At 52.9% G+C, this 27,278-nt stretch overlaps 1 protein-coding gene across 1 annotated transcript in view; it reads left to right on the top strand.

The window, feature by feature from the left end:
* Tns1 (tensin 1) overlaps positions 1-27,278 on the top strand; it is a 209,002-nt gene that overhangs the window by 86,154 nt on the left and 95,570 nt on the right. The window contains exon 4 of the mRNA XM_032901325.1: positions 20,955-20,996. Within this exon, the coding sequence (XP_032757216.1) occupies positions 20,955-20,996 (42 nt within the window). The remainder of the gene's footprint in view (positions 1-20,954; positions 20,997-27,278) is intronic.

Below are 27,278 nucleotides of genomic sequence, written 5' to 3'. Positions count from 1 at the left end.
CTCCACTCCAATGACTTAAGGATCACATATGTCCTAACTCACGCTCGGAAGGGGGTTGGGGGGGGGAAAGCAGGGATTACCGTATCACATTTGACAGCCAAAGAAAAAGTTTGCAAGGGAGATGGTTGGAACTGATACCCAAGAGTGTTAGAATTGTAGCTTGCTCTTCTATATGGCCACCACCACCACCCAGCAACTTTGTAGCAACGGTGTCACAGTTGTATCTTTCCTCTGGGCCCCTCAACATCTCGATTCTTATATGTCCCTTCCCACCCTTGTCCCCCAAGCCCTTTGGCCTGTTCCCCAGGAAGCTGCTGGACAGCTCGCCTGCCCAGGTGCACAGTGGTGCGGGCCTGGAGGAGCACAGTCTGTGCAGCTGAGCGTAGCAGGGGTTAAAGGAGGCGGCGGTGGGGGGCGACGCGCTGACTCCGGGAAGGAGGCGGTGCCCCAGGCCGCCCGCCCGAGAGGGAGCCGGCAGCGCCCTGGGCGCGCTCACTCGCTCCTAGCCGCGGCCTTGGGACCTGACTGGGCTACCTCTGCCCTATTGGGCCAGCTCACTCACCGCTTCCCCACCAGCTTCCTGCCAGCCCAGCTGCTGACCCTGCCACTGCCCACCGCCCTGGCCTGCCACCCAGTGGCTCCTCATTCGGAAAGGTGAGCGGGTGCGGTCTGGGAATGTGAATGTGCAAGGGTGCAGGGATACAGCCCAGCGGTCGGCATGCACTGATGTCTGGCGAGCCTCAGATCCTGAACTTGGGGAAGGTGAAGTCAGTTCCTCTCCTGCCACACTTCTAGACTAAGCTAGCCCCTTGGGGGCCAACTTGTCAGCCCTGCTGCTGTCAGATGTTCCCGAAGTCTGCCAGAGATGTCTGGGGCGCGGCTGCCGCTGCAAGCGCTGAGCCAGCTCCAGGAAGAGTTTTGTGTTCTGCTAAGTTGCTAGTGTTAGCAAGGCTTCATACAACAGGGAACAGGGAGGAACCGCTGACCACCAGAGGCAAGGAAGTAGAGGAGAGGGTCTCTTCTATTTGCTTCTTGCCCATTGCAGAATCTAGTAGGTGGAAGACTGTGAGAAGGCATGAGTCTTCCCTAGTAGTGGCTGGAACTTCTTTGGGATATCTTTCTCACGTTGGGGCTCTCTCTCTGTCCCCAAGATCTGTGTGACACTGCAGGGGAGGGTCTGGCTGCAGGGGGTTAAAGTTAAAAAGCTCAAACATCACTTTTCTCCCTTCTGAATGGGCCCCATGCCCCCTTGCCGTGGCTACAGCCTGGCATGTGTGCCCCTTGCTCCTCCCCCCAGCCGGTAGGCTCATTCCTTCCTCACCCCTCTGGGCAGAAATGTCTAATCCAGGTGGTTAATGAACACACAGGGTCCCCCTACACTGGTCCGTTGCCTGCTACCCCTTATGAAGCTTGGAGAAGTCACCCAGATCTAACCTCAGGACCAGGGCCAGTGTTGTCAGCCCAGATGTTTTTAGGCTGTCCTCTCTTCTTCAGGAAACTGAAAGTGGTGCTGGGGGTCAGGCAGAGAAGCCTGCTGGGCTCTTGGGCTGGGCTCTCAGCAGGGGCGTGGGATAGGGTTAGGGGACAGGAGAGCACGGGTTGGCGAAGTTTCCAGAATCATGAAGTCAGGATGGTAGTTGTGGTAGGAATAGAAGGACAGCTGGAAAGTAGGGCTCTAGTGTTTGGGGACGGGGGCTTCTCTCTTGGAAGCTCTTCTTTGGGGCCTAGCAGAGGTGGGGTAGGAGGTGGGAGGGAAGGCTCTTTCCCCTTCCTGAGGCTGCCTGGAGGTGGGGTGGGGACCATTGTGGCTCAGACTTGGCTTCCAGTGCCTCCTGCCCTTGCCAGCTGGCTGCAGCCTTGTCTCCTAGACCCTAGCTCTTCCCCAGGACTCCAACCATACTATAGCCCAAGGACCTTTAAGCCACCATCCATGTGGTCCAAAGCTGGGTGGGCAAATCCTCTATGGCACTAGCACTGGGTTTCCAACGTGGTCAACGTTGAAGTTGAGAAGAGAGGTTGGGAGAGGGGATATGAGTGGTGGGGAGTTGATCTGAAATTGAGGAGTCTTGGGGAGTATAGGAGATAGCCTAGGAACCTTTCAGACTTCCCTTGTCTGGGCCTTGAACCTCTGGCTCTCTTCATCCCACACTTAACTCATCTCCCTCAGAGCCCTAGAGCAGAAGTTAGTGTTGGTGACAGCCAGGAGGAGTGGGCTAAGGGGAGGTGGTGCCTGGGAGATCAAGAAGGAGGCTGCTCTTCTGGGAGCACCCAGCATTGCTGGACTGCATTCAAAGAGCAAGGGAGGACCAGGGATGATGGGGATTTGACTTGGAAGAATGAGGGTTTAAACAGGAGCTTCCAGAAGTTCCTGCAGGTCAGCAAGAGAGTGGCTTTGGTATAAGGTAATGAGTGGACTGTCCCAAGGGGCAGTTTGGACAAGCTGGACACTGTGGAAGGATCCCTGCACTGAGATGTGGTGAGAAAGATGACCTTTAAGGTCTCTGGGGATGCTGAGGTCCTGGGAGTCTTAGAGTTGGGGAATTCTCTGGCTCTGGAATAGGGGCTTGGAATGGGGGGTCAGAACTGTGGCTTCAGGCTTGGGGCATGGGTGGGAACTCACAGGGTCACCGTCCCTGCCTGCCCTGGGGAATAGAGAGTGCTTACATGTGCTTCTCCTTGGCACCCATAGCTGACTGCCCACCAGGTTTGCCCCAGCTGCTTCCCGTGCTGCTGTTGTGAAGTGCTTCCTCTTGGCCTCTCTGCTTGGCCCTGTGGTTAACTCCTGGGAGGTAGAATGGACCCTTCAGTCATATGACACAGGGTGAAGGGGAAGGGATGGCATGTGCCACAGGTCTTTAGTGTCTGAAGACAAGGAGTGGCTTCCATGTCGGGCATTCTGAAACCCTGCCCTGTGTAGCCCAGAGCGGCCTTCTTATTAGCTCTGGAGATGGTGGACAGAGATGGCAGAATCTGAGATTCAGGAGAAGCCAGGGGAGGCCTCAGTTTCCCCCTTTACAAATACTTCAGGGTTGTCAAGGCTTCACTAAGTAGCTTGTGTAATAACCAGTGTGTTGGGGTAATGTTGGAGGTGGGGAACAAGTCAAGGGCGTTTACTGTTCTTCCGGTGGAGTAGGAGAGCAATAGGTGACCTCCTATGGCCTCCTCAAACCTGTTTTCCCTGGGAAGGAGGGGCAGTGGGGGTTGACACTTTTCCAAACTCAGTGCTGGGGGTGGGGTGTCCTGATGGCTTCTCTTGGGGTTTAGGACCCTACCTGGACTCCATCCTTTCTAGCTCAGCCTGCCCAACTCAGCTGGCCTCTCCCCACAGCCTGTGGATGCCTGTGGACCCTTGGCTTCTGAGGTTCTGCACAAAGCCAGCTTACCTTGAATTAGCTCAGTACCTCTTACCCTCTGGCTTCCTCTGAAGAGGAAGTTCTTCTTGTTGTCTAACTTGTATCCCTTGTCTACAGCTAAGAGGTTGGGGAGGCTTCCTGATGGGAGTATTTTTCCTTCTGGAAGAAAGGGACCCAGTGATGGGGGAGCAGAGAGGAATGTTAGGGCTGAGTGGAGGCATACACTGGGCTGTGGTCCGTTGTTGTTATTGTTGTTGTTATTATTGTTGTTGTTGTTGTAATGGTCTCTCACTTAATTTTCCTTGGCCCTAGAAAGGGAAACTGAGGTTTTGGGGATGGAGGATAGAGATTTGCCAGAAAGACAAGCCAAGCCCCACTCCCCCAACAACAATAAACAAACATCAGAAAGGAGCATGACTGTGGGGGAGGGAGGTTGTTTTTAGACATGGGGGGTGGGGTGGGACAGGCCTCCACTTTGTCCCCAGCACTATCCCCTGAGGCCTCTGGCTTCATGGCTCCCTGACTGGCTGGCTTTTAACTTTACAGAGCTATTAGGCGTGTAGAGGTGTGGGCACAAGCCAGCTGGGAAAGGAATGGTGGGGGTGGTGGGGTTGCCAGCCTCATACATAGCCTGTGCTGCCTCCATGGATGCCCTGTGCTGGCAGCTAGAGGTACCAGGGTAGCTGGTTCTCTGCTTAGGTTGTGGCTCTTGGCCATCTCCCTTCTTGTTCTCACCTCGGTTTCCCTGGAGGAGTTCGAACTGTGTTGAGAAGGGACAGGGTGAGTTTCAGCCCTTCCTCCTGCAGGGCTTGCTAGACTGTGTGTTCCCTGCCTTTTTAGGGCTTTGAGCCTGCAGCTCAGGCCAGAGCACCAGGCCCGGCCAGGGACTGGTAAAGAAGGGTGGATCCAGGGATCCGACCAGATGAGGGCCTCAGGAGGGCTTCTGTGAGCTCACCACTCTCTGCCATTGGAAGCTTCTCCAGGGACTTCCTAGCCTTCCCTTGGAGGGAACATGGGCCTCATCTGCTGCAAATGTTCCTCACTCTCTGACTGTCATCTGGCTGCACTGGTGCTCCCTGGCTGTTCAATGTGAGGCTTTTGGTGTCAACCGAGGCTGGAGGACCGAGGGTTTGGGACAGGCCTGCTGAAGAGCTGTAAGCCTACCAGCAACGCTGCTTTTCTCAGAAGTATAAAGCAAGGCGGAGGGAGGGCATGAGGCTGGAGCCGAGCCTTCTGGAGAATGCCTGCCTATGGCAGCCATTCCTGTTTACTGTGTGCTCTCGGCAAGCGACTGGCTCTTACCTCAGTTTCCCCGCTAAAATGGGTCAGTAGTATTTGCCCCATGGTATGGACGGAGAGGTTAAATGGATTCATTGACTTAAAGTGCTTTGATGTCTGGGATGCGGGGCAGCTGGCAGGATGCTTGCCTGCACAGCGTGCACAAAACTCTGGGTTCTTTCCCCGGCCCTGTGTAGATTGGGCATGGTTGTAGACACCCGCAATACCAACACTGGGGAGGTAGAGGCTATGGATCAAGGGTTCAAGATCATCTGTGACTGTAAAGTAAGTTCCAAGTTAGCTTGGGATACACAAAAGCCCGTCTCAAAAACAAAACAAAACATCCAAAACAAAAAAAGCCAAAGGTGAGCGTCGTTAGCGGGTGTCATTCATTCCAGAGCCTGCCTCTTGTTGGCCTTGTTCTCTTTCATCACAGTTGTTACTTCCCTATCCTGGCTGGAGAGTGGAGGTCGGGATCCCACCCACGGGTTTCCTTTAGGAGCTGCTCATATCAGGGCAGGGTTTGCCTTCCCTGCCTCCCTCCAGACAGGTTACCCTTGCTTGATTTTAGGCATAGGGATGGCATTTCTGTTTTGGAGTGCCATTCCCAGGTGACCAGTGAACTGGCATAGACCCTCCAGGGCTCCTTGAAGCCTAACTGGCGTTTCTCTTTACAATCTAATTCAGTCCCTTGTTGGTAAGGGGTGGGGACAACCACCCCAGCCCTTCCCATGTGTACACAGGAGCCGAGAGCTTTGAAGATTGGTCAGTAGGTCTCCTGGCCACACTCCATTCCCTCTCAGGCCTCTACCCTCTTTGGGGTCCATGACTTTCTAGTGTCCCTGACATTCCTCCAGCAAGGATCAGCCTCTTGGCCTGCTCTTTTACCCAGAGATCCCCACCCAGGAGGCTCAGGTCGCTCTGGGTCAGGGGTGAGCACTGTTTCCGGACCCCTGGCCCGCCCAGTTGCAGCTGCAGAAAGCATTGAAGATTCTTTTGAAGGAAGTATGTTGTAGGCTGATCATGATGACCATTGGCAGGACTCTCTCTGGCCTCCCTCCTCAGCCTGGCTCCCCTCTGCCCTTCTACCCTGTTGATCCTTGACAGATGAGAAGTGGCCTCACCTTGAACACATCCTCCAGAAGGCCAGGCAATTAGCTGGCCCATAGCCACTCTTCAGAGAATGGTCTGAGGTTCAATGCTGGGCTTGGTGCTAGCAGAGGACAGGGCTGTGTCTGAGGCTCCAGGGGAGTACTAAGGGGGTCTCTATCCTGGGCGCCCCTGACCCAAGGCAGTACAGGAGTGGTACTCTTCTTACCAACAGATCTCGGGCTGGCCGGGTTCTCTCTCCCTCAAGGCTGTCTCTTCCCTCTCTGAGTCTCCGTGTCCTCACTTCGCAATCAAAGGTTTGGAGAGGTGTAGTGCTGGAGGCGACTAAAGAGAATCTGCCAGTGGGGGTGTGGAGCTCCTTGGGTCCCTGGCTGTGAAACTTCACCTTGGGTTGACCTTGCTTCCCTCCTGCCCCGCCCCCACCTCTGGCAGTGGCTGGCAGGAAGTCCTGCCTGATTAGGGCCCTAATCACCGGCTGAGACTCCCAGATTCAGAGCTGGTGAAGCAGAGAGGGGCTGGGCTTAGGAGGGGGAGTATGAGACCAGGGCCCTGGCTGCCTGCCTGCCATCTGGGTCTGGAGGAGACGGGCTGCTGGCTTTGGCTCCCTGGGTCCGGCGATGCCCATGAGCCTGCTGCGGAGGCCAGGAGCCAGGGCCAATCCAGCTGGGCCTGGGGGCCATTCTGATTTCACATTAACAGCCTTTTAGGGCATCCATTCTGTGCCAGGCAGGGTGCCAGATATGGGAGTGGAAGGGCCAGTGAGACACCTTCTAGCTGGAGACAAAGGGGAGTAGACAGCTCTTCTGCAAAATGCGGGAGGGATGGGAAGCAGGAAGCCGGTTCTGTGAGTTGGTGGAGTAGCTGAGGCCTCTGGGAGGAAGAGCCTTTTGAGATGGGTTTTGAAGGTTGAGAAGGAGTTTTACAGAGGCACTTGTTCAGGTATGGGACAGACATGCATGTAAGGATGGGTAGCGTAATGACTCTCTGTCTTTCTGCCACTTACATCCCGTGTGACATTGGCCTGGCCTCAGTGTCCCACCGAGTCTGTAAGATGAGGTCCACGTTCCAGCATAGTCCTGTGTGCTGTGGGGGTGTTAAAATAAAGTTCTGTGTGCCGAATGCAGTTTAATGAGGGAACCTGTGACAAAGAGTGGCTTTGGGGAGAGCCCAGAGGTCTTACTTGGGTGGCAAGGGGTGAGAGATCTCCTGCGCCAAGTCAAAGTTGGGAGGGATTTTTACATAGGAGAGATGGGATGAGGTTTTGGTTTAGGAAGGGGTTAGACAGGGGACTCCTAGGAATAAGCTTCATCCAGGACCTGTGTCCTTAACCCCGGGGACTGGGAAGTCTTCTTGGTGTTACTGTGCCCCCCTCCCATCTCCCAAACTTTCTTCCTGTGCTCTGAGACCAGAGCCTGCTGGCCATGGGAACCTTCACCCACACAAGGCTTCTTAATAAGCTGTGATGATGGAGGTGGAGTGAGGCAGGCAGCTCACATAACTAAGGTGCCAAGAGGCTCTTTTAGGGACTCTCTTTTACTGTGGGTCCCAGAATACAGTAGGCCCACTGTGTGTTGAATGAATGAATGAATGAATGAATGGTCAAGTGTGTCCCTTAGTCTGGTGGAGGAACCTGTCTGCTGGAAATCAACAGTGCCCAGTCTGACTTTAAGTGGCTGGTAAGTGTGGGGACAGGGGCAGTCTGTTTAAAACCAGGAAGAATGTTGAGCATCTCAAAGGCCGGGTGCCAGCACATCACAAGTGCTCAGTACTGTATGTTGAGGGACGAGAGGGAATCTCAGGAACCTTTGATTCTTGGAGTGCGAGCTATCATAAGGTGGTGTGGCCTTACAGTTACGTCACAGGCTTTGTAGCCCCACTGTGCAGGTTTGAATCCCGACTCTGACAGGCAGCGCAACCACTGACAGCTTACTCCACACGCCAGCGCTTATCTTGAGTTACTTGCGCTGTGAACGTGGGAACTGGAAAAGTGGGGCTGGCCTGCTCCAAACTCTGTAACCTCTGCCACTGTGGCTGCTGCTGTTACTGGTGATGGGAGTTGGAGTGGGGTAGGGAGAGGAAGCAGGTCAGGAGAGGGAGTGCGCAAGGCTTCTGCCTGGCAGCTGCCAAGAGGGGAGAACACACGAGATGAATGGACTCCTTCGAAGGCTTAGATACTCCTTGGTTCACCACACTATGGCAGCTGCTGCCTCTGAGCTCTGAGGCTGAGCTGAATATGGGAGTAGAGGAGCCTGGTGACTAGGGATGAGGTGGGGTGGGAATGAAGGAGGAGAGGACAACAAGAGGGAGGCAAGACTCGAAATTCCCCAGATGGGACCCTGAGATTTCCACCCGTCGTCTTGTACCAGAGGGTCTGGTCTTCAACCTGTAACCAGAGGTCCTGGCTCTGTCTCCTGCTTCTGGTACTGGCTCGAACATCAGTTCTCTTAGTGACTGGTCTGGCTGCAGCATCTCTAGGCCTCCTCTTCTCTTCCTGAGTTGCTACCCTCTTGCTGTGGGGACTACAGCAGCTATGTGACAGGAGAGAGTAGATAGGAGGAAACTGTCTTTCTCTGAGTCAGGGGAAGAGTTGCTGATTGTTGTAGAACAACTCAGGGTGTCGGGAATGGGGGTCAGGCAGCTGGTCGCCTACTTTGACATTGACTGTCCTTTTCTGGGGACCAGGAGCCTCACCTGTGGAACAAGAGGCTGGGCTTAGCAGAGTTCTCTCTTGAAGCCACAGAGCTTTCTGCATGTAGGCTCCTGTTCTTGTGCCTGGGAACATCTGTCTTGTTGAGATCAGGCTCCCAAGTATCCAGCATCCGCTGGGATGCTGGCAGAGATGCTGGGAAGCTCCCTTCTGGTCCTGGGTTGAGCTGTTCTGTGTCTGGGGACAGTGACCATTCCTCTAGGCATCTGTTTCTTGGAACTGAGCAGAGGGGAACAGCTGTCACTGGGAGCGGGCCAGAGTCTGGTGTGTCCCTGTGACTCAGGTTGGGGATGCTCTGGCCAGAGGGAGGGGAGCCATGGATCTTTTGGCTCCTCCATGCTCACTCTCAGCGAAAGAGTGGGAGGTTCGACTTGCCACGGTGAATGCCAAGGCAAAGTGAGTAACTTGTGAGTAATAGTTTGGTGTCTCTAGGGCAGGTGGCCCTTAGACGTGGGATTGGAGCTCTGGAATGCTCCCCAGAGGTTGCTGAATCACAATCTCTGAACCCAACCTCCTAACTCCTCCTTTTGAGTAGAAGGTCCTATCCAAGTCTTGGCCACACCCCTCCTTATTCCCTCTGATTCTATCTGTATCAGTCCCACCCACTGTCTGGGCCATCACCCCTGCCCTGGTCAGCATCTAACTTGAAGTGGACTTGCTAAAGGGCACCGAGTGTGCAGTCTGGCATTTCTGGATTTGCGTCTCACTCAGCCCCTCCCAGATGGACAACTCATTCTTCTTTTCAGTTTGGGTGGCTTCCTGTGGAAAAAGGGGAATCACTTGAATCTCTGGTGGCTTGAAAAGAATCACATGTCCAGTAGATCCAGACACTAAAATAGCAGTTTTGGTGCCTCCATACTTTTGAGACTGTTTACCTTCCAGTTAGCCCCACCCTGCTGATTCTGACACTTCTAGTTCTCTGTGCGTGCGTGCGTGCGTGCGTGTGTGTGTGTGTGTGTGTGTGTGTGTGTGCGCACAAGTGTGAACATTCTTCCTTCTGTGCTTCTAAGTTAGGCAGAGCTCAGACAACCATCAACTTCAAGTCCAAGGGTAATCTGCTGTTATCTCAGGCGTCAGTCAGTAGAGGGCCTGATTCCTGTAGGTCGTGGGGGTGGTGGGGTTGAGACCTGCTGGTGCTTCAAGGACCCTTAGACTTCCAGTTCACTTTCATCTACCTCTTTCACACATCTGGCTTTCCGCTGCCCTTGGCTCTGGCTCCTCAGTGCTCTGGGTCATACAGGCAGCTGGATGTGTTGGCAGTGCCTTCCCGAGTCTGTTCTGGGGTGAGGCCAGAGGGCGAGGGAGTGACTTTGCATCTGGCAAAGTGGCGTGGAGTGTGTGCTGGGTGTGGAGTGTGTATTGCCTGGGGCATTGAAGGCTGTGTGTGGTCACTGCTGTGCTGTCTGTGGGTGTCTCTGGGTCACGGATTCTCTCTCTGATGGACACGTTCTCTCCTCTAACCTGCCTGCTGTGTGAGCCAGTGACAGCCAGGTCTGCTGCTCCCTTCCTTCTCTTGTCTCCCTGTCAGTGTGCATCCCCGAGCTCTTCCCGGGAACAAGGAAACATGACTGGAGTGGATATGCGTCACACAGAGCCAAACAATGCTAGTTACAGCCAGGCTTGCTCTGGCCTTGGGGCTGGCCCTGCTTCAAGTCTCTGTTGCTGGCTAATTGGGAGCAAGAAGGGTTTCCTGCCTCTTGCCACAGATGGTCTTAAAGGAGAGTCGTGAGGCTGGGCTGCGCTGCCCTAGGGACCTCCTGCTTCTGGGGCTCTGGACCAGGCTCATGCATTGTTTACCACTGTCCCTGCCATCCGTGGGTCAGAAATTTCTGCAGAGAGGATGTTCAGATAACTGAAGCTTAAGCTACATAAAGAGTGGAAATCTTAAGAGAGGCCGGTGTTTGGATGGGAATTGTCATTGGGTAGATGTTTTTGATTGACAGATGGGATCGTTGGATGCTTATTTTTACTTTATGTGTATAACTGTTTTACCTACCTACCTACCTACACACACACACACACACACACACATATACATACATACATATATACGTGTGTGTGTGTGTGTGCATGTGCGCACATGTGCACGCACATGTATATGCCTGGTGCCCGAGGAGGCCAGAAGAGGGTATCAGATATTCTAGAACTGGAGTTATAAATGGTTGTGAGCCATCACGTGAGTGCTGGGAATTGGATTCGGGTTTTCTGCAAGAGCAGCAAGCGTGCTTGACCACTGGGCCTTCCTTCCAGCCTAGATGAGAATCTTCACAATGTACTTCTTTCTCTCTCCTGCAGGTTCTCGGTTTCTTCCATAAAAGGGGGGGCTGGCAAGGGAACTCACATCACAGGGTGGGGGTCAGTGGAGAACTTTGAGGCACACAGAGGACCGTTGCTTTGTGTACCAGGCATCCCTGCAGATGGGAGCTCAGTCGAATTCATCTTGACGCTTTGCAGGGTGGGGAAAGGCGTGTGCTCCACAGCTGAGCCATACCCTCAGCCTGGTCACAGTCTTGTTAACTATTCCCAACCGGTCTGCAGCGCAGTTCCCATCAGTCCCTTTCCTGTGAGGATACTGAGAGTGAGGGAGTTAAAGGATGCCCAAGACCACACTGGGCTTGCAGCCTATCCAGTCCTTTGTATTTTAGTTGGACACTTGTGGCCTCTTGGAGGTGTTCAGGAATTTGGTAAGGGCGTCAACACACAGAAAGCGGTTTGGTTTAGTGCTGAGCTATCTGGAGTTGTGAGCAGGACAAAACGATCCTTAAAGGGCCCAGGAGACGCGAAGTTCATAGACAGACTTCGAGGCTGTGGAATTTCCCCTGACGAACATGAGGTTGGCTTTGTTTTCATCCTGCTTTGGCAAGCTTCGGCTCCTTTAAAAGGAGAAATAGCTAGATATTGGGAAGGACTTCCTGTCAGTCCCATTAGGCACCGAGATAGGCTATTTAGGGAGTCCAGAGAACCAACAGAAATTTAAGACATTTCTTCAAATTTGAGATGACCCTTTTGACATTTCTGTGTTGCTGAAATTATAGCATCCGGAGGATGAAGGCTGAAGTGGATGCGTTTAGCGCCTCTCCCTCTCCAGGCTGCCATCCTGGGACTGTATGATGGGGCTCAGCTGGGTACAGTGCTTGCCGAGCATGTAAGACATGTTGTCTTCCAACATCTGAAATACCTACAACTGGGCATGGTGGTGCACACCTGTAGTCCCGCTACTTGAAAGGGGCAGGCAGGCCGATCTGATCAGCCAAACAAAATCAACCTGCCATCTGGGAGGTGGATCAGGGACTTTGTAGAGGTTGGGAAACAGGGCGGAGCTCTTCCTTTCTAGGGAACCCTGCATCTGTACTAGGGCAGAGGTCCGCATGCTGTTGGACTGCACTGCCGCAGAAGGCGCCGTCGAGGAGACAAGGGGCTGAAGGGGCCCCTGTGGGACCCTTCTCCACAGGGCCTGACTCAACCCAAGGGCTGTCTCCGCTCCCCCAGCCTTCCCTGACACATCCCTCTGGCTGCCGATCCAGTCCTTAGCAATTCCTGAGGCCTTTGGCTCTGTGGATTTTCCCATTGCTCTTAAGTTTTCCTCCTTCTCAGGCATCCTTCCTGCCTCCTTGTTCAAATATGGCTTAAGGTCAAATATTTTGATTCTCTAAAGTCCTCCTGCAGGGACAGACGCCCTCAGAGGGGAGCGGGGTGAGGAAGGCAGCCTCCTTCTGGGTGTAACCTTGGGAAAAACAGACGGACAGTCATCCTAGAGCAAGAACGGCCTCTTCGAACTTCCACTGTCGCAGTTCCGGGCAGATTTATAAGTCTGTTTACATGCCTGTCTCCTCCTGAGGCCGCAGCTTCCGTCCAGGGTTGGGGCCGCTCTCTTTCCCCTTTCTCCTCAGCTGGGAGCTCAGTCACCATGGCCTGAGTGGCTGCTTGGGCACTGTTCTGTTTCTTGGGCCTGTCACTTCCTCTGCCCCCTCCCCCCTTACCAAACATTGACCAAGCCCATAGCCTGTCCCTGGCCCAGCTTCTAGGAACTTCCTGGAAGTCAAGGAACTTCCTGCAAGTCACCTGTGTGCCATGGGCTGCGTCCCCCACCCCTGCAACAAATGCCTGGCCCCAGAGGGATTGAGGTTTTCCTGTTCTCTGTATTTCAGAGACTGCGTGGGAGTGGGTTCAGCCCCTGCACTCAGGACAGAGGCAGATTTCCCAGAAGCCTCTTGGGCTATACTTTTGTACAAGTTATGTGAGCAGTCTATAACAGTGCTACCTCACCAGCATGCTGCTGAGACAGCCTTGAGACTTCAGTCCTTGGGCTGCAGTCTCCCACATAGCTGGGATTCCAGGCCTGTGCTAACAGGCCCGCCTTTTGCCATCTTCTCCTTTAAGTACCCCCTTGTGTCCCCTTTAAGTACCCTCTTCACACTATCTTCTGTCCCCTTTCAGAGCCTTCTCACCTCACTCAGTGCAGCTGCCTCCTTCAGGAAGGCCTCCTGGCTGCCAGCCACGCCCCACTCTCGCCCTCTCGCCCTCCTACTGGCTTTGGAGCTATGAGGCTCCTGGGCATTTATTTGCTTCAGCTGAGCACATCTGGCTACACATTGCTCAGCCCAGTTTGCTGTCCCCTCCCTAGCCTCAGAAGCCATGGCCTCTGTGGAAGGCTCCCTGTGGGTCTTACTGGGAGTAATGGAGTCTGTCTTGAGGCCTGCTGGGGCAGAGCTATGCTTCCATGCTTGCCCCTGATGCTGTGTGACCTTAGGCTGCAGATGTGGCTTCTCAGTGCCATGCTTTTCTTTGTCTGAAGTGGCCGAGAATCTCTCCAACAGAGGGTAGAATTTGGAATAGACGGGCAGGAAATGGTATAGGGGTTTGGAGGGAAGGTCGAGAAGTGGGCCTGTAGGAGTGACCCCACAAGTCCCCATAGACCGTGGCAGCTGTGTTGGGACATTTAGACTGGATCCTCTCACTTAAGGTGGCCAAGCCTTTAGGCTGAGGAGTAACATGGCTCAGGCACATTTTAGAAATGGCTTCCTGATTTCCAAGAAGAGATCAAGGGCAAGAGAGGAAGGAGGTCCTGGGACAGGTTAATGTCACCATGTCTTTGACTCAGGGCACTGCAGTGGTGGCTTGGGAAAGAGACTGCCAGGCTTGGGGAATAAGGGATAGGATGAGAAGAGGGGGATGCATGGATTTTGGCTTGAACCATGTTGGGTGGCCCAGAGGAGGGTGACAGTGGCTGGTGTCAAGTCTGGCCATGCTCTCTTCTGTGTCCTCTTTCCCCATCCCATGTTTCCTGGCCATTGTCTGCCTCTTGCTCTTCTGACCCTGGGTGTTGAGCGCCAGGCATGTGCTCAGAGCTCAGATTCTATTGCTCCCAGGTTCAGTTGCACCCTAGTGGGTAACCTTGTTCTTTTCCTGGCTTCCTCAACTGTGAGGATCGGCAAGCATGGCCATTGTGTTGGCACTGTGGGGTTTGGGGTTGGGCTCCCTAGGTGCAACCCATAGAGTCTCTGGGGCAGTAGTTCCCAACCTGTAGGGCACAGCTCACTTTGGGGTCATTTATCAGATCTTTACATCATGTTTCATAACAGTAGCAAACTTAGAGTTATGAAGTAGCAATAAAAGTAATTTTATGGTTGGGGTCACCACAACATGAGTCACAATAAAGGATCAGTGCACTAGGAAGGTTGAGAATCACTGTGTGTACCATCTTCCAGGCACGGAAGGCAATCAGCTTCAGCGATGCGGCCTGCTTGATCATAGCTGGTCTGCTCCCCCACTCCTTAGCTGTTGGGGGGACCTTCTGACTGAGGGTTGCTCTGGATGCTGCATTCCGTAGGTTCCCAGAGACTGGGCATACCGGTCATCTCATCTGGCTGCAGGCAGGCTGTTTGATGAGTGAGTTGCATTGTGTTTGGTGTGAGAGCCACTCACGTATGTGGGGATGGAGGGATCTGCCAGGAGAGTGATTTCCCCGCTCAAATTGCCCATCTGACAACTGTGGAGGACCCGGCCGTGGGCCAGGCAGACAATGACAGGTGCCACAGAAGAGGACCCAAGTCAGAGGAGGAACTTGGGGCATAGTGAGGTAGTGCTGAGGGTCTTGGGGTCTTGGGTTCAGTGTTCTGAATCAGTGATCTGACACAGCACTGGGTCCTGTCTTCAAGTTCTGAGTCTAGTCTGGGTTGTGTTTGTAGGAAGAGCAGGACCCTCCAAGTCTCTGTCATCACTGGAGCGGAGGGATCCAGGGCAGGAGCCATCTGTCCGGCCCAGGGCCTCCCTGGGAACAGGCCTCTTCTTGCCTCAGAGCATGAAGAAACTTGGTACACTTCGTTTTCTGTCATAGACGAACTCTATATAAGGGAAGGAAAGAGCCTTGGCTGGCTGGGAATAGAGAGGAACCGTCCCCTGCAGGGTTTGTATAGACCCAGAGGCCGTGCAGCCAGGGCAGTGCTTACCTGCCCCTCAGGACTTCCTGCCTAGGGCATGATGCTCATCTTGGGAGGCCTTGAGTGACCTTGAGCCCTGCTGGCACTCTTCAAACAGTCTTGTCTGTCTTCTGGGCCTCAACCCCATGGTCCTGACACCTACAAGTTCCGAGGGACACCTAGGCTACCAGGACAACACGGGGTGACTTCTCTGGGGTCTTGATTGTCCCAGCGCATTGATGATGAACCCACAGATGAGGCTCCATTTAGTTGTTTCCTCAGTTGCAGGCACGGACACTTTACTTTTCTGGGGCCACCACGTGGTGACACTTGGTGACCAGAGCTAAAATGCTGGCTGCCTCTTGGTATAAAAGGTGCCGGAAGACAGAGTGATGGATAGTGTCTCTGCTTGGGAATGGAAGGTGTAGAGGCTAGGCTGGAAGCTCTGGGCTAGAGTGTTTTGTGGGCCCCTAGATTTTGAGGGTATCCAATGTTCCCCTAGCCCTGGGCTTCAGGCTCCTCCCTTTTCCTGGCTGCTCTTGGTATGGATATTGCACCACCATGCTTGCCCTAAGTTCTCTACCCTTCCATCCCTTCTTCCCCCACTCCAGGACTTCTCTGCCTGGAGCATAGCTTCTGCTTGTCCTTCCTCTACTCAAGAACCTTCAGTGGTTCCTCAGGGCCAGCAGCCAAGTCTGTCCTCTTTGCTTGGTCACTCACAGCTGCCCATGTCAAGCATGGAAAGAGTGTCCCTCCCCTTTTCTCCCCACCTTGGTGTCCCTTGGTCAGTTCATCTTCCCCTCACCCAGCCTGGGATCCAGCTAAAGGGGAGACCTGTTAGCTCTATTAACAAGCCACACATGCCTGCCTCCACATCTCTCACAAATATTAGTTCCACCCAGCTTCCTATCTTCCCTTTCAAAACAAACTTCACTTCTAAAGCGAACACCAGGCCAAGCTGCGCACTAGAAATGGCCTGCACACTTCCCTTCTATGGGAGTCGGGGTGAGGGGGGAGCAGAGCCGGGGATTCCCAGGGGAGTGTGACACAATGGCAGAGGGACTGAAGGGAACCTCCTTAGTGCGGTGCGGGGCTCACTATCCTCCTTGGGATGTCCACAGTCTCAGCGCCCTGCAGCTCCAGCATGGTTTCCTCAGTGTGATCGACATCCAGGCACAGGGCAGAGAACAGACAGGAAAGGGAGGTGTTTGGGGCAGCCTGAAGCAAGGGAAGTGTTGGGAAGTGACCTGAGACCCTGGGAGATGATGTACTCATGCTCACCTTGCAGGGGAAAGAGAGACCACATGTTAGACTAGAGCTTGATGGGCAAAAACCTAGGTGCCCTCCTGGCCATTGCTGCCCCACTACTGTTGCCAGATGTTTGACTTTGACCAAGTAGCTTAACTTCTGTGAGCCTTATTTACTTTAACAACTGGTCTGGAAGTGAAAATATGAGCGGCTATGAAGTGCCCAACCCAGTGACACACAGTAGGCGCTTTATAAACCCCACTGTCCCTGTGTCCCATGTACCATTTGGTGTCACTGGTGTGGGTATCTGGATATGTTGGACAGAGGTGTGAGTCACCATTAACACTTTTCTGGAAATGACCCGTGTGGATCCATCAAGTAGTGAACAGATCCATACACAGTGGGACAGCTTTTAACTTTTACCTTGAACCTTGGTGGATCTTAGAAATGTGGGTTTGGGGTCATGAAATTTGCTCTCATGGCTTCCAGGCTGGGTTCTGCAATCAGGATCAGCACAGCACTTGTCTTCTGTGGCCTGGTTCCTTGGTATGTGGGTACCTCCTTCACCTTGTGTCCTAATGGGGTCTCCCTCCTTGGTCTGTTTCTGGATATCTTCCTGTCAGTACAAGAGGCTGTACTGAGTCAAGACTCACCTCAGAGGACTTACTTAGTTACCTCTTTAAGGACCTGTCACTGGGCACATTTCAAGGGACTGGTTTGGATTTTCACTTGCCAACTTGGGAAGCCATTCAACTATAGCATGAGGTGGAATCAGCCTAGACACAAAAAAGGCAAACCATGCGCTTGGCCTTTCATGAATATGCTGTCAGCCAAACACAGATGTCCTGTCTCACCAGATAGCACAAGACTTTCTGTGGCTTCCGGGATATGTATGTGGGTCCTCTCCCCAGCAGCAAACAGCTCTGCAGTGGTGACACCTGCAGGTGACCTCCAGCCCAGTTTAGCTCAATATCAAACCAGACACGTGACAGGCTCCATAGGTTGGGTACTTGGTCCCCAGGACTGCCCTCTGTCCTATAGATCTCAGTTCCAAACTCTAGGGTGTCTTTGTGCTTCTGACCAAGTGGGTGTCAAACTGAGATTCATGTGCCCCTGCTTTGGGCGCCACCAATTTGCTGTAATGGCCTGCCCAGTAGATGTGGGAGGCGTGGTTTATTGTGTATCAGGAGGAATTTGATGAAGGATTCAGGTGATGAGGTATACATGGTGAGCAGTTGGGGAGTGAGGGGGCCTTTGTCAATATTCTTCTTGGCCTCTCTGGGCATCATTCCTTTCTTTGTAATGAAGAGGGTCCCGTGTCCCACTGAGGCACAAGGGAAGGGTCAGATGTTCTGTGTTCAGCTTCAGGATAGAGGGTTCTGGAAGATCAGAGTTTGCGTGGCCTGCCTTGGTGGGATAGAAATCTTGATTCGTGGGATCTGTCTTGGTCAACCTCCCCATCTCCGCCATGTATCTATTATCAGACCTCAAGAGGTCTCTAGGGTAGGCAGCAGAAGTTAAGATGTTATGGGGTTGGGAGGGGAAGAGGAGACTCATTATTCAGTGGGGGTGGTGTGTTAGATGATGAAAAAGTTCTGGAAGTAGGTAGTGGCTAGTATATCATTGTGGATATATTCAAATTCACCTATTTATATATTTAGAAATGATTAAATGATACTTTTTTATTATAAAAACTTTAAAAAAATCCACAGCCACCGCCACCACCGCTGCCGCCACAGTCATTGTCATCATCATCATCATCGTGGTACTGGGTACTGAATCTAGCCTCTTGTATATTCCAGTCAAGAGTTCTACCGCTGAGCCCATCTCTATCCCCCAAGGTGGAACTTTATATGTTATGTGTATTTTACTGCAATAAAAAGGGAGAGGAGCAATGAGACAGCTCGGAGGGTAAAGAGACACCAGAGTTCTATCTCCAGGACTCACATGGTGGAAGGGGAAAAATGACCCCTCTGTCCTTTGTACATATGCGGTGGTACAGATGTGTCCAGTATTCACGCACGTGCACATGCGCACACGCACACACACAATTCTAAAATTGTTTCTATTAGAAAATGGTGGTGGGAAGGGGGTTCATGAACCAAGTATAGGGTCACGAAAATCTACGATTCCATCACAAGGGAGGCTAAGACAGGAAAGAAAGGTTTCTGGGTTTGTGTTGGCTATATAGTAAGACCCTGCTTCAAATAGCCACCACCAAATAAAACGAGAAAACACACACCCCCAGCAAATGTTAGGAAGGAAACCCAAGGCAGTGTTTCCACCTGGATCCTGTGAATGCTGGATCCTGGAGTGATGAGATTCTAGTTAGGGGTATGAACTTTCTGTACAGATTCTTGGGTCAGGGGCTGCAAGTATGGGGGTCCTCTTCTGGAGGACCTGGCCAGTTTTGGAATTTTATGTAAGTAAGGCTGAGAACTTAGGTTTTTACTATGGCTTTGGGGACAGGAGTGCCACCCAACTGGGTCCCAGGCCCTCCCCTTACAGAGTAGTGAGATAATGAAAGGAGAAACTGGCGGGTGTCTGGGGGGGAGAGTGGTCTGTGCTGTGTGAAGGGCCAGGTGGGTATGGAGCAGAGCAGGCTTTTGCCACTGCCCAGCCGTGGCCTCACTCTCGCATCTGCTGAGTAAGCCCTGGATGAGTTTTCATTACTGCACCTGACCCATGGCTGCTGGAGATGAACGTGGTGGTGGCAGTTGCTGCTGCTGTGACTTCTTGTCCTTTGTCTTTCATTTGGGGACATGGGACATTAGGTGGATTCTGGCCAATTCCAGCGGGCTATTGGGATGGGAGGGGCAGCTCACCTGAGACTGACTACCTGTGTCTGGAATCCTGAAGGTGAGGAGGTCACAGCAGGGCTGTCATCAGAGCCCTTGAAGACAGCCCAGAGCTTGTAAGTCCTCCAGTCAGGGGAGTCAGCCACTGCTGATGGCGGACGGGAGTGTGGGGCTCTTGAGCACAGGCCATGGGGGGGTACGGCTCCTGGTTCTCCTGGCACATTCTGGGCTCCTGAGAGGGTGGCTAGGGGCCAGGGTGCTGGAGAGAAGAGAGACAGGAGGCCTTTTAAGGAAACATTTCTGTGCCTCAGGAAAAAAAAAAAGGAAAGCAAGAATGAGACCAGAAGGTCTGAGAAGTCCGTGGGCCAGCAGCCATGGCCCAGTTAGCTATGGGCCCCAGGGTGGAAAAGCCCCCTGGGCTACAACATTGCCGGGGCGGGCGTGTGTGTGATCGTATCCCCTTAGGTGCTGGTTCTCAGTGAGTACATCTACCCTGGGAGTTGGGGGTGAGGGGTTGGGAAGGCTCCAGGGTCAGGATGGGCCTGGGAGAGAGACCCTCTGCACATCTCAGAGCCACTGCCCACCTTTATGCAGTGGGGGCCAGTCTGGGCTCTGGAAGCCCAGGAGGCTCCGATCTCCTGAGGTCTCCATAGGCCGAGGCTGTCTGTCTGTCTGTAGTGCTGAGAATGGAGCTCAGCCAGGATGTGGCCCGGAAAGTTTACCCAGATCCTGTGAAGACCTGATGAGTTGGGAGGGGGCCTCTGAGGACCTGGCCCACATTTTCACAGCCCCAGAGTAGGGTTGGCTTGGGACCGTAAAGGACAGCCGGCTGTGTCTGAGCCCTGGCCGTGGAGCAGGATGACCATAGGCAGCTCTGGAGACCTTCTCTCTCTTCCCCATCTTTGCTCTAATTCTGGGCCTTGTCCCTGAGGAACCTCTTCTAAAACATTTACCTCTAGCTCTATGCTCATGTGAATTGGGAACCCTTTTTGCACCCCTCATTCTCTGATAGGAGGGGCCATGGGTTATCAGTCTTCTTCACACCAAATCTTGGCACCCAGATTGCCTGGGTTCATTCCCCAGCCTCACCTCTGCTGTGTGACCTTGGGTAAATTGCTTACCCTATCTGTGCCTCACACCCCTCTGGGGAGGTAACACTAGAGTCTGCCTTTCTGGTTGTTGAAAGGGCAAAGAACTTTACTTAGCGACGTGCCTGCCAGGTGGTGCCCGCTCAGTAAATGTCGGTATGTTTGCAAGTAGGATGGGGTTGCCTACCATGTGAAGAGGCAGCTGCCTCTTCGCCACCCTCTGCCTCTCTGTGGGCCTCTGGCCTGGTGCTTGGGTGAGGAATCAGAGCCAAGGTTGAGTGCTGAGATCCAAGAAAAATGTGTTGGCTAGAGAAAGGAACGCACTGGCCTCTGACACGTGCCCTGCTAATTGTCAGAGTGGTGTGGTCATTGAGCCCTCCTTCCTCTCTCCCTCCTCTAGAGGCCCAAGTTACCCTGACCTTGGCTCAGAGAAGGGTGAGGACCACGAACTGGTAATGATAGTCTCTTCCCATGGGCGCTGCCTCCCTCCCCAAGTGCCCTGTGCTGTACCTGAAGATCTGGCCAATCTCAGCCTACGGGAGCCTTCCCGCCAGCTCCAAGTTCAAATGCAGCACTGGCAATGGGGAGGAGAGTGGGGAATGGGCTTTTCCTCGTCTGTCATGTTTTTCAAATATTTCAAGTCCATCTTTCAAGAATGTGGAGGATTAGGAAAAGAGGGTGTGGGGAGAAAGCTTGATGGTTTCTGCAGGGTCCAGGGAATAAATGCTGCTATGCTGACCTCCAGGAGGGTGTGTTATGTTTTACAGGATTCAACCTGGGAGGGTTTTTGGCATTTCGTGTTTCTCATCTGAGCCTTTATGGGTGGCCTTCTGAAGAGCTCTCCCTGTGCCCTAGGGAAGGCTGTCCCCTGAGAATGGGATAAGAGTGGGCTCAGGAGGCCCAGTGGCTGCTGGGACAGATGCTAACAAGGACTTTGTTTACCTCTCTCACAGGTGGCTGCCCCTTGCGTTCCTCCATCCAGCCATGAACTGGTGGTGAGTGACAACCCTCTCTTCTCTTTTCAGTCTCTCCTGCGTGCTGGGAGCAGGGTTGGTGGGGTGGAGAGGATTGAGGACTTAGGGCAGAGGCTGGCGGGAGGAAATGAGTCATGAGGTCCCTCCTGACGTGATGCAGGGCCTGCTCTGTGTGTCTGGAGATTTGAGGTCCTTGGGAAAACCCATAAAAGGCCATCTTGTATGTCCCTGGGCCTGGCTAGGTTACTGTTGTTCTAGGGCCTGGAGGGTGAGGGTGTGTTGTGGTGTTGCCTTCCACACTCCTGGCTGTAGGTTGAGTACCCTTCAACTGGAGGCAGAGGGATGGATGGTGTTTTCCAGAAACCAGCGATGAGGTGGTGGCCTCTGCTCCTCTCCTCAGCTTCGCTATGTCCCCATGACTCTGTTTTTCTGCTTTTATGGCCCTCATCCTCCTCTTCTCTGTCATATTTCCAGAACAGTTCGGACAGGGGCAGGACCTCTGTGAGTTGTGGGCTGTGGAGCTGGCCTGCTGCAGACTGATTCCAGCTGGTCTGATGAGGGTTGGCAGGTTTCCTGCTTCCATAGCCTTTAAGACAGAGACACGGAGAGAGACAGAGACAGACAGACAGACAGGCAGACCTACCGACAGAGAGTAGGAATGGGCAGAGGAGCTCCATGTGGGCTGGTGGGGAATACCTGTGGTGTTGCCTGTGTTGGAGTCTGAGTCTAGTCATTAGCATCTTTCACAAATGTGTGGTCACTTGCTCAGTTTAGATATGTGACACATAGTCAGGCTATCTAGTTTTCTTTTGTTCCAACCCTATCTTGCTTGTGACTATAGCTTGCTCCCTTCTTTCTCTCTGCGTCTTGGGTTTCCCAGGGATACCCTTGGACTCTCAGACTCCTGGTTGCCTTGAAGCCATGTCACCTCCGCTCACTCAGGCCAGATGCAGAGACCTGGCTCCCTAGGTCAGCCTCTCCTAGGCTTCAGCTGCCACCCTGGGTCCTCCGGATGTGGAGTACTCATTTCACATATCTCTGAAGTAAAGGAGCTGTGGGTGGGGCTGGAGTGGTCTGGCTAGAAACCTCGCCAGGATCGCAGAGGCATACCATGTACCAGAGCAGGGCGGTGGGCAGAGAATACTGATGACTCTTCTCATCTGTACCGAGCTACTACCTAGGAGCTAAGAACAGAATGTCCTTGGCTTTGGGAAGGCTGAGGGAAGGCCCAGGGTTTATGGACCAGGAGGCAGGGGCCAGCATCTGGCTCATGAGCCTTGTTTACAGAGCAAGGTCCAAGGTCAGGACAGAAGGGCATAGGATGGTGTTCCAGCTGGAGGCCTGCAGATAGGAGCTGGAAGGACTGCCTGCCTTTGAGAGGCACGTGTGCCAGGTAGGACGTCTTCATGCCTCTGTGTTGTGTCCACTTGCACAGTGGTAGTCGCCTTGCAGGAGTTTGGATAGGCCATGTGCTAGTTAGATTGGGGTTGGGCGGTAGTGAAGGTCCTCAGAACCCACCTCCCCGAAGGAAGAAAGTTCCACTTCCCACCCATGAGTCCTAGCACCCCATTCCCAGATATTTATTCCTCTCCTATTTTCTGCTCCCCAACTTCTTTGCTTCAACTGGGTGACCCTGAACATATTACCTAGCCCCACTCTCTCTTTAGCTGTCCCTGCTCTAGAATGGGAGCTAGCAATAGTACCCACTGCTCGAAGCTGGCAAGATCAAATGTCATGCTAATATGCAATCTATATTCCAAAGCCAGAGGTATGCCACCTCACTTGGAACAAAACCTTAGGTTCTTCCCCTGAAGCTCTCCTTCCTCAGCTTAGGGCTTTTTCCTCTGTGTTTTAGCTACTCAGCCTCTGAGCTTATGTGCTTATGGGCTTAAGGCCTCTCACACACTGTACACTTTGCTTAACTACCTTGATCTTGCCTAAGGGGTTCCACCCGTGCCAGCATGTGAGTTCCAGGACAGGAACGTTTACCCTCTTCACACCCAGTAGGTATTCATACTGAGAACAGCTAGGACTGTGACAGCTGGGGGTGGGGGGTTGGTTACTGCTGTGGTCCTCTGTCCCCTGCTGCCCGTGGTGAGTTCTGCACAAGGGGCACTGGGGCAGGCTACCACACTGAGTGGGAGACCCTGTGCTGCCCTGGCAGTGGGAAAGTGGCCCAGGGGAAGCAAGGAGAAAGTTTGGCTCCACCAAGAGCACTCAGCACCTGCTTCCTTGCAGTGGGTGAGGCAAGTGCTTTGAGCAGGCTCCTAAGAGGGAGGAAAGGGTGGGTTCAGGGTTTTCCTTCCTTTCGCTGCCAGCCTCTGTAGGCCACTGCCTGGCCTGCCCTGCTCTCTGGTTCCCAACTCAGTGTGTCCCGAGTTCATCTGTCTGTGGCACGTTCTGGCCTTGGTTTGTCTCTGCTTCCGCTACCTTTCTTGCCAACCTTGGATGAATCCTAACCACCCTTCCCCTGATTCAGACCCAGATTTTCTGCCCAGCTTCAGACCCTGCTGGCCAAACATATTTTCCAGCCTGTGCCCAGGCTGGCTAGGGTTGAGCGGTTTAATGTTCAACACATACCTTCATCTTACTCAACAGATGTGGTCTGAGGGCCTGGGCAGAAGAGTCTGGGGGTTGCTTCCTCCTGGGGGGTTCTAGGCAGGATAGAGTTAGGATGCCTGCCACAAAACTCCTGACCTTTGCAAAGAACTGTAGCAGTTTCTCAGGGCCCGAGAAGCCGATGATGATAGCTGAATGGATTGCCCACTAAGTTACCCCATTCCAGGTGCCCTGCACTTGAGAACTGGCACCTGGGTGGGGTGGCCATCATGGCGTCTGATGCGAGGCTGACTGCGCACAAGGGCTAGTACCCTGGACACCCGTGTAACAGGAGACACGTCTCCCATGCCCTCTGTCGCCAGCCTCACAGCAGCAGGGCTGGAATGTCCTGTAGAACATCACCTGACAACAGTGAAATGCACTTTATGGAGTTTTGGGTGTGGATCCAGGAAGGAGATAGGAGGCCACAAGATGGATCAGAGTGCGAATGAGCTTTTCATTCACCGGTCTGCACCAGAACTACCCTCCCAGCACTAACAGTGACAAATATCACTATGACTCCCACAGCTCTTGTAGTTCTCAAAGCCTTTTAACCGTGGCTGGGGACAGGTGGGCTTGTGTCCCATATGGGCACCTGGGCAGCCTGTGTCAGTCCTGGAGAGACAGGTGGGACCATTTACGGTACTTAGATCAGGGCACAGGAAGGCTGACTGCCTTGTTTGCAGGTACAAGCCGGTAGTGGGCCACTAGAAAGGCACCCTGGTCTGCTTCCTTGGGGTTACCTGGGAGCTCAATTTGGGCTTCTCATGGTCCCCAATGTCTCTGTTGTCCAGTGGGCTGGAGTGTTGAGAGAGGATCTATCATCTATTTAGTCATTCCTTTGTTGTACCAATGCATAGCTGTACACACAGGGTCTGTGACAGCTACTGTGTTCATGTGCAGTTCTTTTGTAAGTTGGTCCACTTTGTTGGGGAACCCAGAGTCTTGAACATGCTAAGCAAACCATGCCATACTTCCAGTCCAGGAGCGTTGGTTCTTGTTTTTGTTTTTTTGAGACAGGATTTCTCTGTGTAGTTCTGACTGTCCTGGAACTTGCTCTGTAAACCAGGTTGGCTTCAAACTCAGAGATCTGCCTGCCTCTGCCCCGAGTGCTTGGATTAAAGGCGTATGCATCACCGCCTGGCCAATAGTATTCTTTTATGCAAGAGTTGCCAGGTTTTAAACAGTAATAGATCTTAAGAATTTTTTTAAAGATGATTTTTATTTGTGTGTATATATGCATGTATGTCTTTGCGAGTGCATGCACATGTGTGTGCAGGTCCCTGAAGAGGTCAGAAGAAGGCATTGGATCCCTTGTAGCTGGGGTTACAGGTGATTGTGAGCTGCCTGATGTGGGTGTTAGGATCTGAACTCCAGCTGAAAGGGCAGTGTCTTAGTTACTTTTCTACTTCCCTGACAAAACACCATGACCAAAGCTCCTTATAAAAGAAAACGTTTAATTGGGGCTTATGGTTTCAGAGGGCTAGAGTCCAGCAGGAAGCATGGCAGCAGACAGCAAGGTACAGTGCTGGAATAGTAGCTGAGAGGTTATGTCTGACCCACAAGCACAAGGTGGGATTGGGGGAAATGAGATAGAGAGATAGATAGAGATAGAGATAGAGATAGAGATAGAGATAGAGATAGAGATAGAGATAGAGAGAGACTAACTGGGAATGACTTGGCTTTTTAAACCTCAAAGCCCACCCCCAGTGACATACTTTCTCCAAAAAGGTCACACCTACTAATCCTTCCCAAACAGTTCCATCAACTGTGGAACAAGCATTCATACCACCACAAACTATGAGTACTCTTAACTACTGAGCCATCCCTCCAGTGTGGACCCTAAGATTTTTTAAAGTGCTATTCAGAGGGATGCCCCTGTGCGCATTGTAGGGTCTTGAACAGCAGACACTGGCTGCCTCATGTTAGAAGAAAATGGCATGAAACTGGGCATGGCGTTACAGGCCTGTAATTTCAGTACTCAGGAGGTAGAAGCAAGAAGATCAGAAGTTCAAGGCCGTCCTCAGCTACCTACATAATGAATTTAAAGCTACTCTGGTCTATGATAAGATCCTGTTTTTTTGTTTTTGTTTTTGTTTTTTTTTTTTTTAAAAAAACAACTTCCAGAAAAGAAGATGGAGAGAGTGATAATGATATAGGAAAACCAGAGGACTAGCTTGCAAATTTCATCTCTTCCATCAAGAGCTGTGATAGGGGAATGGTTTTGTGGTCTGATGAATTTAATCCCAGGGTGCTGAAAGGGGCATGGGTGGCCATCTTTAGAAAATCCTGGAAAATGGAGTCATGCCAGGAGGCAAGCTTGGTCTGAAGCTAACTTCCAGAGGGAGGGATCCTGTGGGCCTGAGCTCCCTGAAGGCCCCAGCAGCTGGGGATAGGAGGGGTCGTACAGCCCAATTCAAGCACAACTGAAGGCTGCACACCAGAAGGGCTAGGGCCATGAGGCTATGCTTGTTTTCTGTTGTTCCCAGAAGCAACATTTAGGAGGTAGAGATGGCCCTGGGGCTAGTTGGTTTGGGAGCCAGGAAGAGGCTTCAAAATTCAGACATAGCCCATCCGGGCTGTCTTGGGGAGTCATGTCTGCTGCTGGAACCCTCACTGGCCACTGACACCCATTAGGTGCAGGGTACCGGCTGATGCCCTGTGGACCTCCTCAGGCTCACTCACATCCTGTCTTTTCTCAGACAGGCAAGCGTCATGGTCCCCAGAGGTCAGAGGTCAAGGCCTCTCTTTGACCACCACTGGGAGAAGATCCTGCTTCGGCAGCCTAATATCTGGGGCAGAGTTGTGCCCAGGAGGGTAAGCCAGGCATCAGAAGGCAAGGCAGAAGGAACCCATACCATAGAATTCATCAGTGCCCAACTCTAGGTTCTCACTAGGGGGAGCCTTGGGTTTCAGGAGAATACATGAACTCACTTGGGCTATGCTTTGGAAAGTCTGCTCCCTGTGGCTGGGCTGATTTAGAGGAAGGAGTAGGGCGAGCTCTAGAAGGTAGTAGGTCTAGATCACAGACCTCGGTACAAATTGCAGAAGCAAGCTAGCAAATATGGTATAAATGTTAGCCAGCCTGCTCTGGCTGGGGGAAGAGTAGACCCTGCAACCTTGTGTATTACCTTGGTCTGGATGCCCACTTGGTGGTGAGGGGGACTGCTATAAGATGGGGGATGGGAATGTACTCTACTGGGGAGGGAAGGGCGGGCTGGGGATGGGGAAGAGGGCCAGAGAGGGAGGGGCTGGGCTTAGAGGAGTTCACAGCCTGGGTGGAGAACAGGACCTTGAGCGCCAAGCACTAAGGGCCATTATGGGTCCTTGAGCAGGCAATTGACCCAAAGCAGGGTTTTAGAGTGGGAATCTGCTGCAAGCTAGGGGTGGCTTGGCAGGAAGGGGTGGCTATGGGATGGGACGGCAGGTGGTAGGGACAGGGGTAGACATCCAGCAGGGGCTTCAGGGTTCTGGGCCAGATTAGCCCAAGGATGTGGAGGAGGCAAAGCCTTGTGGCAGACCTGGGCCTCTGGGGGAGGAGAGTTGCGATCAGAGGGAATACTCAGTATTCTAGCCTGGCCCTGAGATGGGGCTGGTGAGGATGTCCTGGTGTCCCAGCCTCAGCCAGGGTTCCTCGGGTTGGCTTGGAGGAGGGGCTGAGGACAGGAGCGGACTTGCTTGGCACTCCTCTGGGGGGTGTGGAAG

This window comes from Rattus rattus, chromosome 4 (genome assembly GCF_011064425.1).
Source record: "Rattus rattus isolate New Zealand chromosome 4, Rrattus_CSIRO_v1, whole genome shotgun sequence".
Lineage (NCBI taxonomy): Eukaryota > Metazoa > Chordata > Mammalia > Rodentia > Muridae > Rattus > Rattus rattus.
Note: the sequence above shows the minus strand (reverse complement) of the source record. Positions and strands in the feature narration are given on the sequence as shown.